Below are 14,005 nucleotides of genomic sequence, written 5' to 3' on the forward strand. Positions count from 1 at the left end.
TGGAACTATATGGCATCTTCCCAGCCCAAAACTAGTTTTTAAGACCTGGTCTCCCACGGAGACACATTAGCAAGTAAGATGCTAGTGTGCTAAGGTGGGTTAACCCACATTATAAGATACAATTCATGTGCTTGCTACAGCTCCTACACTCATGGGAGTAGATTAATGCTGTATCACCTTTCTATAGTACCTACATGCAAGCCAAACTGAATGAGGTTGTCTTCCATATCACACTTTTCTTCCCTGTTTTCATGCCAGGAAAGTGGTAGTGGAGAGGAAGAAAGGATTGTTTGGCTTTTAGCTTTTTTAAAACATCCCTAGTACTTTCTACCAATAAAAATTTTTCTAACATCCCAGTAGATTCTAACTCAGTTAACTGTGTGCTTTACTAACATCAATTCAGCTTTAAGTGCATTAACCTGACTAATTTTTAATGATGTGTAACAATTAATTGACTGCATCTAGAAAAGCCCAATTCAGGCAATACAGATTCTGTAAGAAAGACAGTAACATGGTGATTTTCAAACTACTGACAAATAACAAGGAAGTATGCATCCTTTACATGCCCGCTGAGTGGATGACTACAAAATGAAGCTCTGATATTCTGATTTTATTGTACTGAATCCAAGTTTATCCTTAGCTCTGTGATAAGTTAATGTTATTTTATTAGCCCCCTCTCAATAAGACAGAGATTTAAAATCAGAGTTTTTCTAGATACACTAACTTCCTTTTAATTCCACAGTTGGTAATTTTTCTAGCTATTTCATTTTGGAGCTTAATTTAAATGTGTTGCTAAATTGCTTTACTTACTCTCCACCAACCTTTCTTACACCAAAGAACTTCACATCCAAAACAAATGGTGGAGGGGAGAGAGTTACACATTGGTTTTAGGATTGGAGCCTTCTGCAGGACACAACAGGCAGTGCAAGAGCACGTTGGCAAACGCAGGCAAAGACACCACCCGCAAGGATTTCAGAACCCAGACAAGCAAGCAAGCAGGCAGGGTGTATCCTGTGGGGTTTTCCAAACTTCTTGGGTGGCAGAAGCCGTTCTGCTGTTGGATTTCTGCGGAGCAGGCAGTGCGAGCCATGCCTAGAAGAGCCCTCTTGGCGTGCCCGCCTGTGCAGGCAGCTGCCTCGCTCAGTAAATCATCTGGACAATGGGAACTCATATTCTGCTTCAGTTAATTATTTTCTCCTCACATCTGCTCCATTTCATTGATACGTACAGTCAATTATCTCCACAGCTAGATTATCTTTATTAGATTATGCAGCTGCTGTTGCAGAGCATGCTGAGAAATACCAACTTTTCATAGAAATTACAGGTTCTCCTCAGGTGACTGAAGGCAGCAGGACAGCTTCCCAGTGCTGAGGGACTTTTACTTTCAGAAAGCCAGCCCGAAAACCAGCATAAAGGCACACAACTGTTTTAAGTGCTATGAACTTTTGAACTGGTTTCTTATGAGCCTCATGCTTTTCCTTCTGACTTCTGGGAAGCCTGACCTCTAGAACTTCCCAGTTTTGTCTAACTTGTTTACCCAAGTCTTTTGCTCACTTTCAGAGGTGCTCTATCAGCTCTGGATAATGTCTTACTTCACACATAAGGCAAACTCTTATTACATGGAACTCTTACACAAACATCTTTCTTCTGTTTCAGCCTCAAGGATGAGAAGGTGCTATTTTCCATCATCATTAAATCTCACCTGCACCCCCTAACTAGTGCTCCCTAAGTTTGAAAGATGTGCACCAGAGTGAGAATTATCTCATGTAATGCCTGCAGCTTGTCTGGTCTGCATTGGGCATCTTGTGATAGCAGATATTGGATATAAATGCCCTTTCTCCTGATTTCTTTCGTTCAAGCCACTATTGAGCAAAGTATCTTAGCATCTAGACAAAAAGAGTGAAGAAGAAACATCAAATAGAGCAAACTAGGAAACTGACATACTGGTATAGTGTTTTCCCAGATTGGGTTTTCAGTTATGAAAATCATAGTCATTCATTAATTCTTGACAATACCTAATGGCCTAATTCATAAGCTATACTTGCAGTCTGGTACTGAAGTCACCTGTTGCTGACATGTACTTACAGTCCATCTGCTTTATTCAGGAAGCAATGGTGGCTTTTGTTCTTGTTTTTGCTTTTTTAAAAGCCAAGCACAACAGTAAGAAAGCCTCAATAGATGCAAAAGCTTTTTACCATTTTGCTATTCCAGCAAAGTTGAGGATGTTTAAATGGCTTTGACATAACACATGGGAAATTCCTGACGTCCTCCTGAATATAGTATTTCAATCCCTGATCTAGGGATTCAATTCCTGATCTAGGAAGTTCCTAGTCATAGGTATTTATATGGTCTAAATGCTATCCACTTTCCACACTGGACATGCAATACTGCAAACTCACATGGGATCCATTTTAAGACAACTACTTTATTTTACACACTTTCACCAAAGAGAAGTGTTGTGATGGCATACAAAATGTGAAAATAATGAGTTTAAAGACAAAACAAAAGGTGTGTGCTCTTAGTTATTGGGATGTCCTATCACACAGAGGACATGTTTTTCATTATTTTCTCACCACCTTCACACTTTCACAAGCTCCGATCAAATTATCCCTCCTTTAAACGTGGTAAATTATTTTTTACACTACTTTGTTACTACACAAAAAACTAACCCCACTAAAAGCAACTTTATTCAGTATTCCTAATCCTGAATAGTTTTTCACTTGCATCTTCTTTATGACAGATGCACACTGACACCTACTGCTTGGAGCAGAGACAAGCCTGCAGGGGATTCATAGAGGACCCATGATTCAGCTTGGTGAATTTGCATGACTGAGTCAGTGCAGGCTCCCCTGCAGAGCAGAGAAATAATCCCCAGGGAGCCTCAGACCTGCATGGCAGCCAGGCACCCTGAGCAGGGACACCCAGTGGCCTGGTGGTTACTTTCAACCAGTGCAGGTGTGATGGACACAAACATGCATCACATTTGTGATGGAGCCCAGAATTCCTGTGGACTTAGGACCTCTTACGACACGTCCCACGGAGGGAGAAGCATTCAGTGTGGTCCACCTTCACACTGAATTTCTGAGCAGGTGTGAAATCCAGAACAAAGTTTTACGGTTTCTTCAGGAAACTGACCTGAGAACAAACAGCATAAAACATCTTACCCAATAAACTCCAGGGTAAGAATACCTGACCTGCATTATTTAAAAAGAGTTGTCTCAAATAAAAACTGTTAAAAGGAGAAACAGTCAGTTGTACTGAATAATGCTCACAGGAGTACTTCTAGGAAAAGAACCAGGCACAACTGTCAAATGCCTTGCCCAGCGCTCATGGGTATTTACTGCAATCTTTGGCACTGCTTGTGAGGTCAGGTCTCATCTCAATTTCACTTTAATGCTCTGAATGCTAACAAGGAAGCTCCACACTACAAAGCTTTTGCTTTTCTCCCCTGTAATACCACTCTGGCTTATCTCAGGACACTCCCATCAGGAAGCTCCTCTGAAAGCATCTACATGACTAACGTCACATCTAAGGCACACAGGCCAGCACAAAGCATGCCTGAGGATTCCCTGTCTTCCAAAAACTCCTTGCACACGTGGAGTGGAATTGTGCTTACAGGGATTTGCGGCTGCCAGACGCTGCTTCATTACCTGAAACTGCTGAGTGTTTCTTAGTACTGATTACTCAAACACCCTGCAGCTGGTATTCACAGTCTCACTAAAGCATTATTCAAGGAGCACTTTTTAACAGTCTCAACTCCCTTTACCACAAAGTTTTGTTACAAAAGGTTTTGGAACATAAATGCCCTTCAGGGATGACTCCCTGGAACAATCAATCACCTAGCAAGGTTTTCCTCTTCTTTTAACAGCATAGAAATCTTCTTGCCTTGTACTGAGCACAGCTGAGCCAACAAATTATCTAATCAAGGACTACAGAGAGGGAGAGAATAACTCTGGTCAGCAGCAGGTGAATGGATTAAAACCCCAGGTCTCTCCAACTGGTCAAGCTGACACCATCCTTATTATGCCCAATGAGAGAGGGCTCCAGCTACAAAATTAATAATTTTCTGCCCAAATATATTAATAAACTATTTGTACACATTCTCTCTTGCAGCAGTATTGTTATTTAACATAAACATCCTCCCCTCTCTGCCTAAAATTCAGGGGGAATATGTGTGCTCTGGTTAATTTCGTACAGTAGCTAGGACTTCCATGCTCTTTTCTCCATCTTATAACAGTCTTCTCATTTCTTTAATCATCTTCACAAACCTAAAGCTATTGGAACATGAGTGTCTTGAAAGTGTTTAAGGCTTCACCTGTCTCTTCTATAGGGGTATCCATACTTCTAAGTGTGCTGAAAATACTTCCTTTATATATCCACAGTCATGTGATTACTTCAACTTGAGTATTTTTATCCCACACCTCCCTTTCAACCCTTCATGAACAAGTATGTTCATATCTTTTTTTTTTCCCCCCAGCATTTCCAAATGTGAGGAACCCCCCTTTCAGGGCAAAGATTTTCATTATAAAATCTCAGGTATATGACTTTATTACTTATGTTGTTATTTCTTTTAGTATCTATCTTAAATTTGATGCTTATCTTTATAAATATATATTAAAATAACATATATATGACAGTGAGATGTTTTATAAATATATCCATATATATCACTCTATATATCTCACTGTCAAATATTTTCTCCCAGAGGACACTGCCAACCCATTCACCCTCCTAAATTTCTGCTATAAGCTCAATTAATGAACATGATTTGACTTTATTATGCTATCAAGGAAAAGAAGTTCAAGTGGCTCTCAAGGAAAAGAAGTTCAAGGCACTTCAGGATCTCTAGCAGCAACCCCCTTCCTCTCCTACCAGCAATATCTATAGGTCTCACCTCCTCCCTACCCATCTTTATGTCCTTGTACTCAGGCCCACTTTTTCCATATAGATGGCATGATATAAAACGTTTTGCTGACATCAAACAGATTAAGTATACTCCTTTTCTTCCTCTCTCTAGAAAGTCTTTTAAAAAATAACATGGTTGTTCTTGTGTTACCACTCTTTACAAACCCATGTCACATTTTGTCTCATTTACTGCTTACTCTCATACTGTTACAGACTGTTTATTCCCTTACAAAGTAGCAGTGGTGATAAAGTCTTGACTTTCCCAATATTGAAAGAAAATAAACCAACCAATCAGTGTCATTTTAAGAAATAGTATACTTATTGGTGGTGTTCTGACAGTTCTGACTTAAAAGTTAAGACCTTCAGCATCTGTCTTATTGTTAAAAACAGCAATTAGGAAAACATCTCCATTGTTAGCTGACATGGTACAGCACTGAATACTCAAGTCTGATTTGATCCTACTAAAACTGATTTATGGAGGGTGTGCTGGTTTTGGCGGGGGTAGAGTTAATTTTCTTTCCAGTGGCTGGTATGTGGCTGTGTTTTGGATTTGTGCTGAACACAGGGTTGATAATGTAGAGATGTTTGTGTTATTGCTGAGCAGTACTTACACACAGCCAAGGCCTTTTCTGGTTTTTGTACTGGCAGGGAATTTAGGGGTGTGTGGGAGGTGGGAGGAGTCACACCTAGGCCAGGTGACCCAAACTAACCAAAGGGATATTCCAGACCATGTGACATCATGCTCAGTGCATAGAGTGGGGGGAAAAAGGAGGAAGGGGAGGGGACATTTTCAGTGATGGCATCTGCCTTCCCAAGTAACCATTACATGTGGTGAGGCCCTGCTCTCTGGAGATGGCTGAACACCTGCCTGCCCACGGGAAGCACTGAATCAATTCCTTGTTCTGCTTTGCTTGTGTGCATAGTCCTTTCCTATTAACCTATCTTTATCTCAACCCATGAGTTTTCCAGCTCTTACCATTCCAGTTTTCTACCAAATCCTGCTGGTGGGGGAGTAAGCAAAGCAGCGGGTTGCTGGCTGGGGTTAAACCATGACAGAGGGACAAAATGTTCCTTCCGTCTGGCAAGAGCCAAGTATTATGAAGTGTCTGGAAGCTAAAGAGCTCTTGTTCCCACTTACTTAACTTGTTGTATAATTATCTATATGGAATTACTGCATTAACACAGCAGTAACCGCCCTGCGCCCAAATATTCATGATTCACTTAAAGGATTACTTGAGCAGTATTTCAAGCTATGTAAGTGTGGCTGGTAGTAATAGAAATAGATTTGACCATCAGACAGCTAAAGCAGACAATCTTCCCTTCCTTGCCCATGGTGTGAAACGCAATTCCTACACGTCATGCACAGCCTCTAGGGCAACAACTTGAACTTTCAAAGTTACACAGAAAAAACCGGCCACCCACTCAAGTTCTTAGTTGTTGAAGCACCAGGAATTGCCCAGCCAGCACCAGCTCTCCTGCCAAATTAACTGCACTTGGCAACTGACCTCAGGATTTCTGATGTGGTACAAACAGAAGCAAGACTTACAAGTTGTTCCCTTTATTTACAAGTAACTGTATCCCAGCAATGTTACAAAAGACACAGGCTTGGCAATAAGCCTGTGTATCAAGGTGCGCTCCCTCTCTACTCCTACCAGCCATTTCCTCACTTCCCAGCTATGTGTTTATTCCTGACTGTTCCCTTCCTATTTGCAAGACAGATTCCCATGGAAACCCATCCCTTCATTTCAGTGGACACACTCATTCTTTGTTCTCCCCCATCAAAAGCCTACATCTCTATTTAAGATGTTCAAATTTGCTCTCTTCCTCTCAGAAATGTCCTGCTTTGAGATCAGTTTTCTCAGGCCCACTCCTTGCTCCCCATCTCTCCTTGGTGATCTTGACAAGGTCAGCCAAAGAGAATCTCCTTCATGGATAATTTTTCTATAATCCAGGAAAGGGCTTGGAAGGACAGTTCTGAGCAGTAAGACAGATGGAAATGTAATGAAACCCTAAAATCGTTTGAAGGTCACATTTAGCCAGAAAGAAAAACAAAGGGGCGATCAATTTTCAATGGAAAAATATGAAGAAGATTTAAACTAGGGAAAATTTGAGACAGGACAATGCATGCATGCAGCTACAAAATAATCTCCTGAAGGAAAAGGCAGAATCTCCTTTGATAATTTGGAGCTTTTGAGGCACAGATTGGGAAACATCTGCACAAATGAATTGCAGGGAATGATGGTGCATCAACCCAAACGCAGATGGGATCATGCTACCAGGCTAGTCCATGAACAATTCCCTGACAGACATCTCTGCAGAGTATGCATGAACTGCACTCTTTCTATGCTTCATGTTAGAAAAATTCTTTAAGAAAAAACACAAGCTACAGAGATAAACAGGAATATACACCAGAGATTAAGAAATTTCAGATATCACTGTAAGAATTCCAATTATCACTGTTCTCACAAAAAGCACCACTGGGATTTCTTTTTATTTGTTTAAACTCTGTAGAGATAAAAGAACCCAATTATAATATCTGGCCCTTCCTCCTCTGCAGCCCTTCATTGTTAATTGCTCTGGCTCCTGTTCTTCCACTAAGTATAAATGAAAGCACTGGAACTGAGCCTGCTACTGAAGCAAGCAGAGCAAACTTTCACAGATGTCAACAGAATTAGACCCCTTTTACAAGCAGTGACTTTGCCCTGCAGTTGGCAAAACAAGAAACAATTTGTTCAAATGCAGCATGAGCACCATTTCCTCCAGTGAGGCTTGCTGGTACCCAGGCACTCTCCTGCTTTTCTAGGCTGCAGCAGGGAATTGGATGGGCTGCTGACTCACCATCTGGTTTCCTGGTTTCTTTCTGAGCAGCACATGCTCTCAGTTCCTCAAATCCTGTACCAAAAATCTCTCCCGTGCCTGCAGATAAGTTACTCAGGCATCTAAGACACGTAACAAACCAAAGAAAAGAGGAAAACCATGTCCATCTTGTAATAAAGACCTTAAACCCTGGGCCTCCTCTCTAAATACAAAATAATCACAACAGAGATGGTATCTACAAACACTCATCCCACTAACTGAGCAATAATTACAAATGTAAAATTAATGCTCACTTTGATTACAGTCTGTTCAGCACTTCTGAACCCCTCCCCACACTCAATTCCAATAATGAGTCAATCCCACACAGAAAAAATAAATGAAAACAATGGAGTAAATACCTCACGTAGAAGGGTGACATAGGCCGCTCATCTTCTTGGGAGCTAAAAACAAAACATATTTTGTAAGTTAGTATGCAGCTCTGTCTTGTATTTGCAGCTCAAGATACTCACTCTTAAAAAGTAGAGACAACGAAAGTGAAATTGCACCTGTTATAGAGGTAACACTTAAGTCTGTTTTGTCCTCTGGTTGATGCATGGAAGAAAGCTTTAAGTTACTTTCCTTAAATCCTGGCAATCCAACTCATTTCTCAATGTCCACAAATGTGGTGTAACAGATCTCCTGCTAGACAGCCAGGAGTCATTCTGACTCTGCAACAGTGCTAGGGCTATTCCCATAGCAACAATAAAGCATTTTGCCAGGAAAACCAAGGGAGTAGTTTGTTGTCTTCTGCTCCAGAATGAAACAATCTGCCTATTAAAGCCAAATTTGGGAAAAAAACCAAGGGACATCTTGAGTAACCAAAGAAACAACCATGGCCATAGGTGTATGCATGAGGCTACCTATTCCCCAGTTTTATCACTCCTGTGGAAAGTTTATTTGAATGACATTCCTGTAAGCTTGAGATCAGGGATTGCCATTGGCTGGCTTCGAGGTCCCCTGACAAAACATTTAGTTGTGTTTTAGTCATCAACTGGCCTGGCCCCAACATAACCACCTGGCAAGTGACTTAGCAGCCCTGATCCAGCTCATTGTGCCTGTGCTGGCACAAGGATAACACAGCATCACACATGATCTCTTGAATTTTGAAGGATTTTATTTATTAGCTTATAAAAGCTGCTCTAAGTATTCGATAAAGGGGAAAAGAACATCTCTAGGATTTGCAACTAGGAAATCAAGTACTCGGGTACTTTCTGCAGTTTCCATTGGAGCCAGCATGAAGCTCCCTCAGAAAGATGAGCTTAAACGGGCCTGTAACCAGGTAAGTACCCTGCCCTCACACTGTACAGAGCCAGAGACAGATTTAACCACAGCTTATTTCCAACCCAGCCAATGTTACAACAGATGCACAAATATGATGTACAAATTCATTGAGGGGAGCAAAGCACAAGGGAGAAGGCAAGATACAAGGGAGTCAAAAAGGCAGGCTGACAGATAAGCAAGCCAGTGTTCCAGAGAAATAATCATAGAGATTCAACCTCCCAACTAGAATATGGAAAGATTCACAAATAGACCTCCACAGAAAAGACCTTAAAGCACATGATGCGGGAAACCCGATTTGAGGGATACACCAAACACCAGACAGGAAGGAAGAGAAACTGCCTCTGAAATCGGCGAGGTCTGCCAAAACTTCATCACCTCTGAAAGGCAACAGTGACTGGACAGCTTTCAGCAGCTCCCCAAGAAGACTGGGAGCACAACTGCTACAGGAAACCTTGCTGCCACTTCTACAAGCCTGTCTTCAGTAGCCTGAACAAGCTGCAGTGCCCAGAGCTGCTGCTGCTCCCACAGCCAGGCAGGACACAGCAGTGCACAGCAGGTGGAGAGTGCCTGTTTGTCAACTGAGGCTAGCAGCACCTCAAGAATCTTCATGAGAAACTGCTACAGCTTTGAGACTGCCTAGAAAAAGTTGATGGAAACATGGAAATACCCATTACTGCCTTCCCTGAAGACAACCTGCAACAAAGACATGGGTAGGAACCTCTGCCAGGTAAGGCTCCCTCCCCTGATAGCATGCAGTCTCCCAGCCTGCATGCATGCTATTATTTGGCACTTACAGAACATACATTTTTTTTTAAGTGTAAAGTACTTTTAACTCGCAAAGCTGCTGGTGAAGTTTTTTGCTATGTTCAGCTCACTGTATTAATAGCTGTACTTGTAATCTCAATGCAAACGAATCCAAGTAGTGGACAGAAATCATGAAAAATCTTTTCTCACATAAATGAAAGTTTACAGTGCCATCAAGATTTCTGTGCATTAGTGCAACTTCAAATGTTGCACTAATGCTGCTTAATGTTCAAGTGGCAGTTGCTGAAGCCACATCAATCATGCTTTCTTTTCCATCATAAACACCCCTCCTTATTTCAAGGTTTGTAATTAACTTCCAAATTAAAGCAGCACAATCATACAAAGTCCAAATAATCTTTTACATTTATGCTCCCAACATTTGTTTTGACAGAGCAGATGGAAAAGTAGTATTCAGCAGGGACTCTGAATCCTCTTCCATTTCCTTCCCTTTCTTCCACAGCAAATGCAACTGGATGCTTCTTAAGTTCAAGCAAGTTTTCTAACTGTACAAAAATTTATCCACCCATACAATGAAATTGAAGAGAAACAAATATTTTAAGCCCATTAGCTGGGAATGGCAGAGAAAGAAGCTCTTACAGAAGTCAGAAACAAAGTATGAGTTTCATTTAGATCATCAAGTTTCAAGATTTCATATGGTTGGTAATAATTGTAGCTGTGAAAAACCTCAATAGTGGTCCATAGTTTTACATGTGCAGCAAATGAACAGTAGCTGAATCTGGTGTGAAGACCTCCAAGCTAACTAGTATGAAATCCAGACTTTTGAGAAAACCATAAAAATCTTCTAAATTTCTACCTTGCCCAGCAAATAACTTACCAATTAGACAAACAGACTTAGCAGTAAATTAAATTTCGGGGGTTTTTTGTTTGGTTGGGATTTTTTTATCCTCAGAGATTTGTCCAGAATTATGTATGCTTTATGTCCAGAAGGCATGAAATAACTTTTAAAAACTCCAGTTATTTATTAAATTATCATGGATTACCTGGCCAAGCAGGTGAGCGCAAAATACAGCAGTCTCTTTTTTCTCAAGCATATAAATAGCTCCCCTAAATCCAGGGATTAAACAGAAATTAATCACTTCCATGAAATACTTGGGAGATAACCTGACAACTTCCTACTAAAAACCAAAACAAATACTAGCCAAAATAAAAAAAAACCCCAAAACAAACATAAAAACCCACAGCAAACCAAACTTGTTCTATCTATTTCACAGGTAAAAAATTAATATTATGTATGTTTGTGACCACCACTGAGCTACTAAAAGGTTTGTCAGACTGGAAGAAACACCAGTTTAGCCCACCAGTTAGTTTAGCACATCTTGGGATTTTCAGGCACATCCTTTCTGGTTTTGAAGAAGGAAATATGAAAGCCTGTGTGAAGTCTTACTGCAAAATGATGAATTTCCATTATAGAAGGAGAGTTATCTTTTGCCTCCCTCTTTTGTGACAGGAATGTTACAGGCAATGTTACATTCACTCCTCACATTCTTAAACAGTTAATCATGTTTTTTTTGGTTTTTTTTTTCTGACATCTCAAAGAACCATAGAATCATTGAGAGTGAAAAAGACCTCTCAGAACAAGTCCAACCTTTAAATCATCTTGCCCTTCAGGCAGAATAAGGGTGCTGCTGAGCCTGTTATTTCCATTTAGATGGAAAGTTCCCAATTTATTTAGGTGCATAAGGAATACCTCTGTCTCAGCCCTCTCCTCACTGGACTGAGCTCCCACTGCAGGTTAGAGTGGCTCAGGGTCCTTCCTCCTTGTTTCATTTGCACTTAATCAGAAGCAGTTCTTCTGTCTTAGCTTCCTGGCACTGGAACCTCCATTACAAAGCTACTGCTGCTTTCCTACTCCACATCTCTTTTCAAAACTTAAATGGGACATTTAGTCGATGAAATTAAAAAAAAAAAAAATCCAGATTTTAGCTTTGGGGTTTTTTGGTTGGAATTTTTTTTTTCTATGATTATGAAAATGTACTTTGACTCACGGGTCAACATTTTGCACCAGAGATGAAGGGCCTAGACACTGGCAGGGTCTTGCTGCTCAGACAAGGTCATGTTTTCCTATTGCTTTGCCAGAGGCTCTGTTTGTTCTGACCTCAAATGTTAGATAAGGGAATGGCTATTCTATTCTACCACAGAAATTCTCAACTTCAAAAGAAATGTAGTTGGTTTTTAGTGAGAATACTTTTTTTAATGCAAAGCAATAGCTGCTTCTATTTTTAATGCAATCAAACAAAAAGCCAATGAAAAATTCAGTGACATCAAATTACTAATGATATCAAAAGTTATGCAGGTTTTGGAGGGAGGAGAAGGAAGGCTATGTTTGGGTGACTTCTTAAGGCTTCAAACTTATCCCCCTCTTGTTTTCTTCTCATCATTCAGAACACCTATGCCTCCTTGGATTAAAAGACATACAATTTTTGCAACTACTGAGAATTTTAATATTGTTTATTTACTTATTATGACATTCAACACCAGCATCACTAAAAACAGCTTCAAGGAAACATTGATTTTGAGGCCACAGTAGTGCTTTTTGCTGAAGGTCTCATCTTATTCACAAATTTTTCAGCACTTCTTCACCCACCCAAGTCATTACCCCATAAAAGTTATTTCAATGTTGCAAAAAATTGCAAGATTGAAATAGCTCATGAAAATTTATTGCATGCTTATTTTCTTCAATAGAGCTATTTACTCAGAGCTTGTGCTTCACAGCAGTGGGTAAAAGGCAATGGTTTTGCAAATGAGAAATAGCAGGCAACACAAGCTTTTGCCTTCAAATAAATCCTTCAAAATAAACCTCCTTCAAATAAATATTGAGATGCATTATGCAAAAGAAGAAAGAATAATACCATTCTTGATGCAAGATTAACCATAAATTTAATCATAACACTGCAGTGATATAATGGTCATCATTTAAGTCACGACCTACCCTCAATCCTGGAGCAATGCCACCCTTGCTCTATATTAAACAGAGGGGGAGGAGGGAATGCCATATATGCCATTTTTAAAAAACAAATGCTCAACAGCTATTTTCCTGGGAGAGTTATTTCCATGCCAACATTTCCATTTTCCCGGAAGAGTAACTTTAATAATGTGTTGTTTCAGATATTTATCTCCAGTCTTCACAATAGTTGTGCTTATACCTAACTGTGCATACCACTGAAACTTACGTAAGCTACTCAGCAAGTGAGCCACATGTCAAAATCCAAGGCTGACAACCCAGCTTCTTTACTCTGAACTCATATATTCTGCAAAAATATCATACTATGCAAAATATCTCCAGTTACTTGGGTGTGTGTGAACTGGTTTAAATATTGAACTCCAAAGGATCCCATCATCTTCCTCAAAGATGTTTCTTCAGCATGTTTTTCCTAAAGACCTCTCAAATAAATTACACTGCACAGGCATCTATCTAGAGGCATAACTGCACAGGCTGTATGTGAGGAGGAACTGAGACTGAAGCATTTTACCTGAATAGGAAAAAACGTATACTGAAGGCTTTTTGCACACCTCCTCCTACTTCAAAGCAACATTAGAGATCAAGGAAGTATAGGCTATCCCATGGCAAGCTGAAGTGAGCAGAACTTCTTGCTGATTAAGTGCCGCTGTGAGCAAGAGGCAGATTTTCCATTTATATTAACATACCTGAATATCCTGGAGCCCCTGACAGCATAATTTTGTGTAATTATTGTCTGCTTACTATTTTCCTAGATTGCAAATATGTTTATCATTTTTAAAATGACGTCAATGTTAAACAGCTCACTTTTGTTGTTTTTACTTCTTAAGCTAGTTGGTTCTTATTATGAAAGATGGGGCACTGTCTTTTCTTTTACTTGTGGTTTGGCAAGAGTCTTCACTAGGATAAAACCAGAAAATAGCTCAGAAAGAGGCAGAATGAATGTACGAGCCAAAGTCTCACCTCTTCTCAGAATTTAACAGTGAAGTTGCATAACACACACATACCTGTTGCATTATAATGGCAAAGAATTGTTACTAGGTAACCAGTGATTTCAGTTTCAGGATTGTTTGTTAAAAGCTTGCACACTTCAAATAAAGGTATATAAGAGGCCAGTTTTTTAGGCAAATATTAATATTTTTTTGCTTAATCAGGTGGACACCTCAGAGACAAACACCAAAG

At 40.1% G+C, this 14,005-nt stretch overlaps 1 protein-coding gene across 5 annotated transcripts in view; it reads right to left on the reverse strand.

Moving 5' to 3' along the window:
* FAM13A (family with sequence similarity 13 member A) overlaps positions 1-14,005 on the reverse strand; it is a 132,244-nt gene that overhangs the window by 48,959 nt on the left and 69,280 nt on the right. For all 5 annotated transcript variants that reach the window (XM_053939927.1, XM_053939930.1, XM_053939928.1 and 2 more), the window contains one exon: positions 8,121-8,162. In XM_053939927.1, coding sequence (XP_053795902.1) covers positions 8,121-8,162 — 42 coding nt within the window. The remainder of the gene's footprint in view (positions 1-8,120; positions 8,163-14,005) is intronic.

Source organism: Vidua chalybeata, chromosome 4 (genome assembly GCF_026979565.1).
Source record: "Vidua chalybeata isolate OUT-0048 chromosome 4, bVidCha1 merged haplotype, whole genome shotgun sequence".
NCBI lineage: Eukaryota > Metazoa > Chordata > Aves > Passeriformes > Viduidae > Vidua > Vidua chalybeata.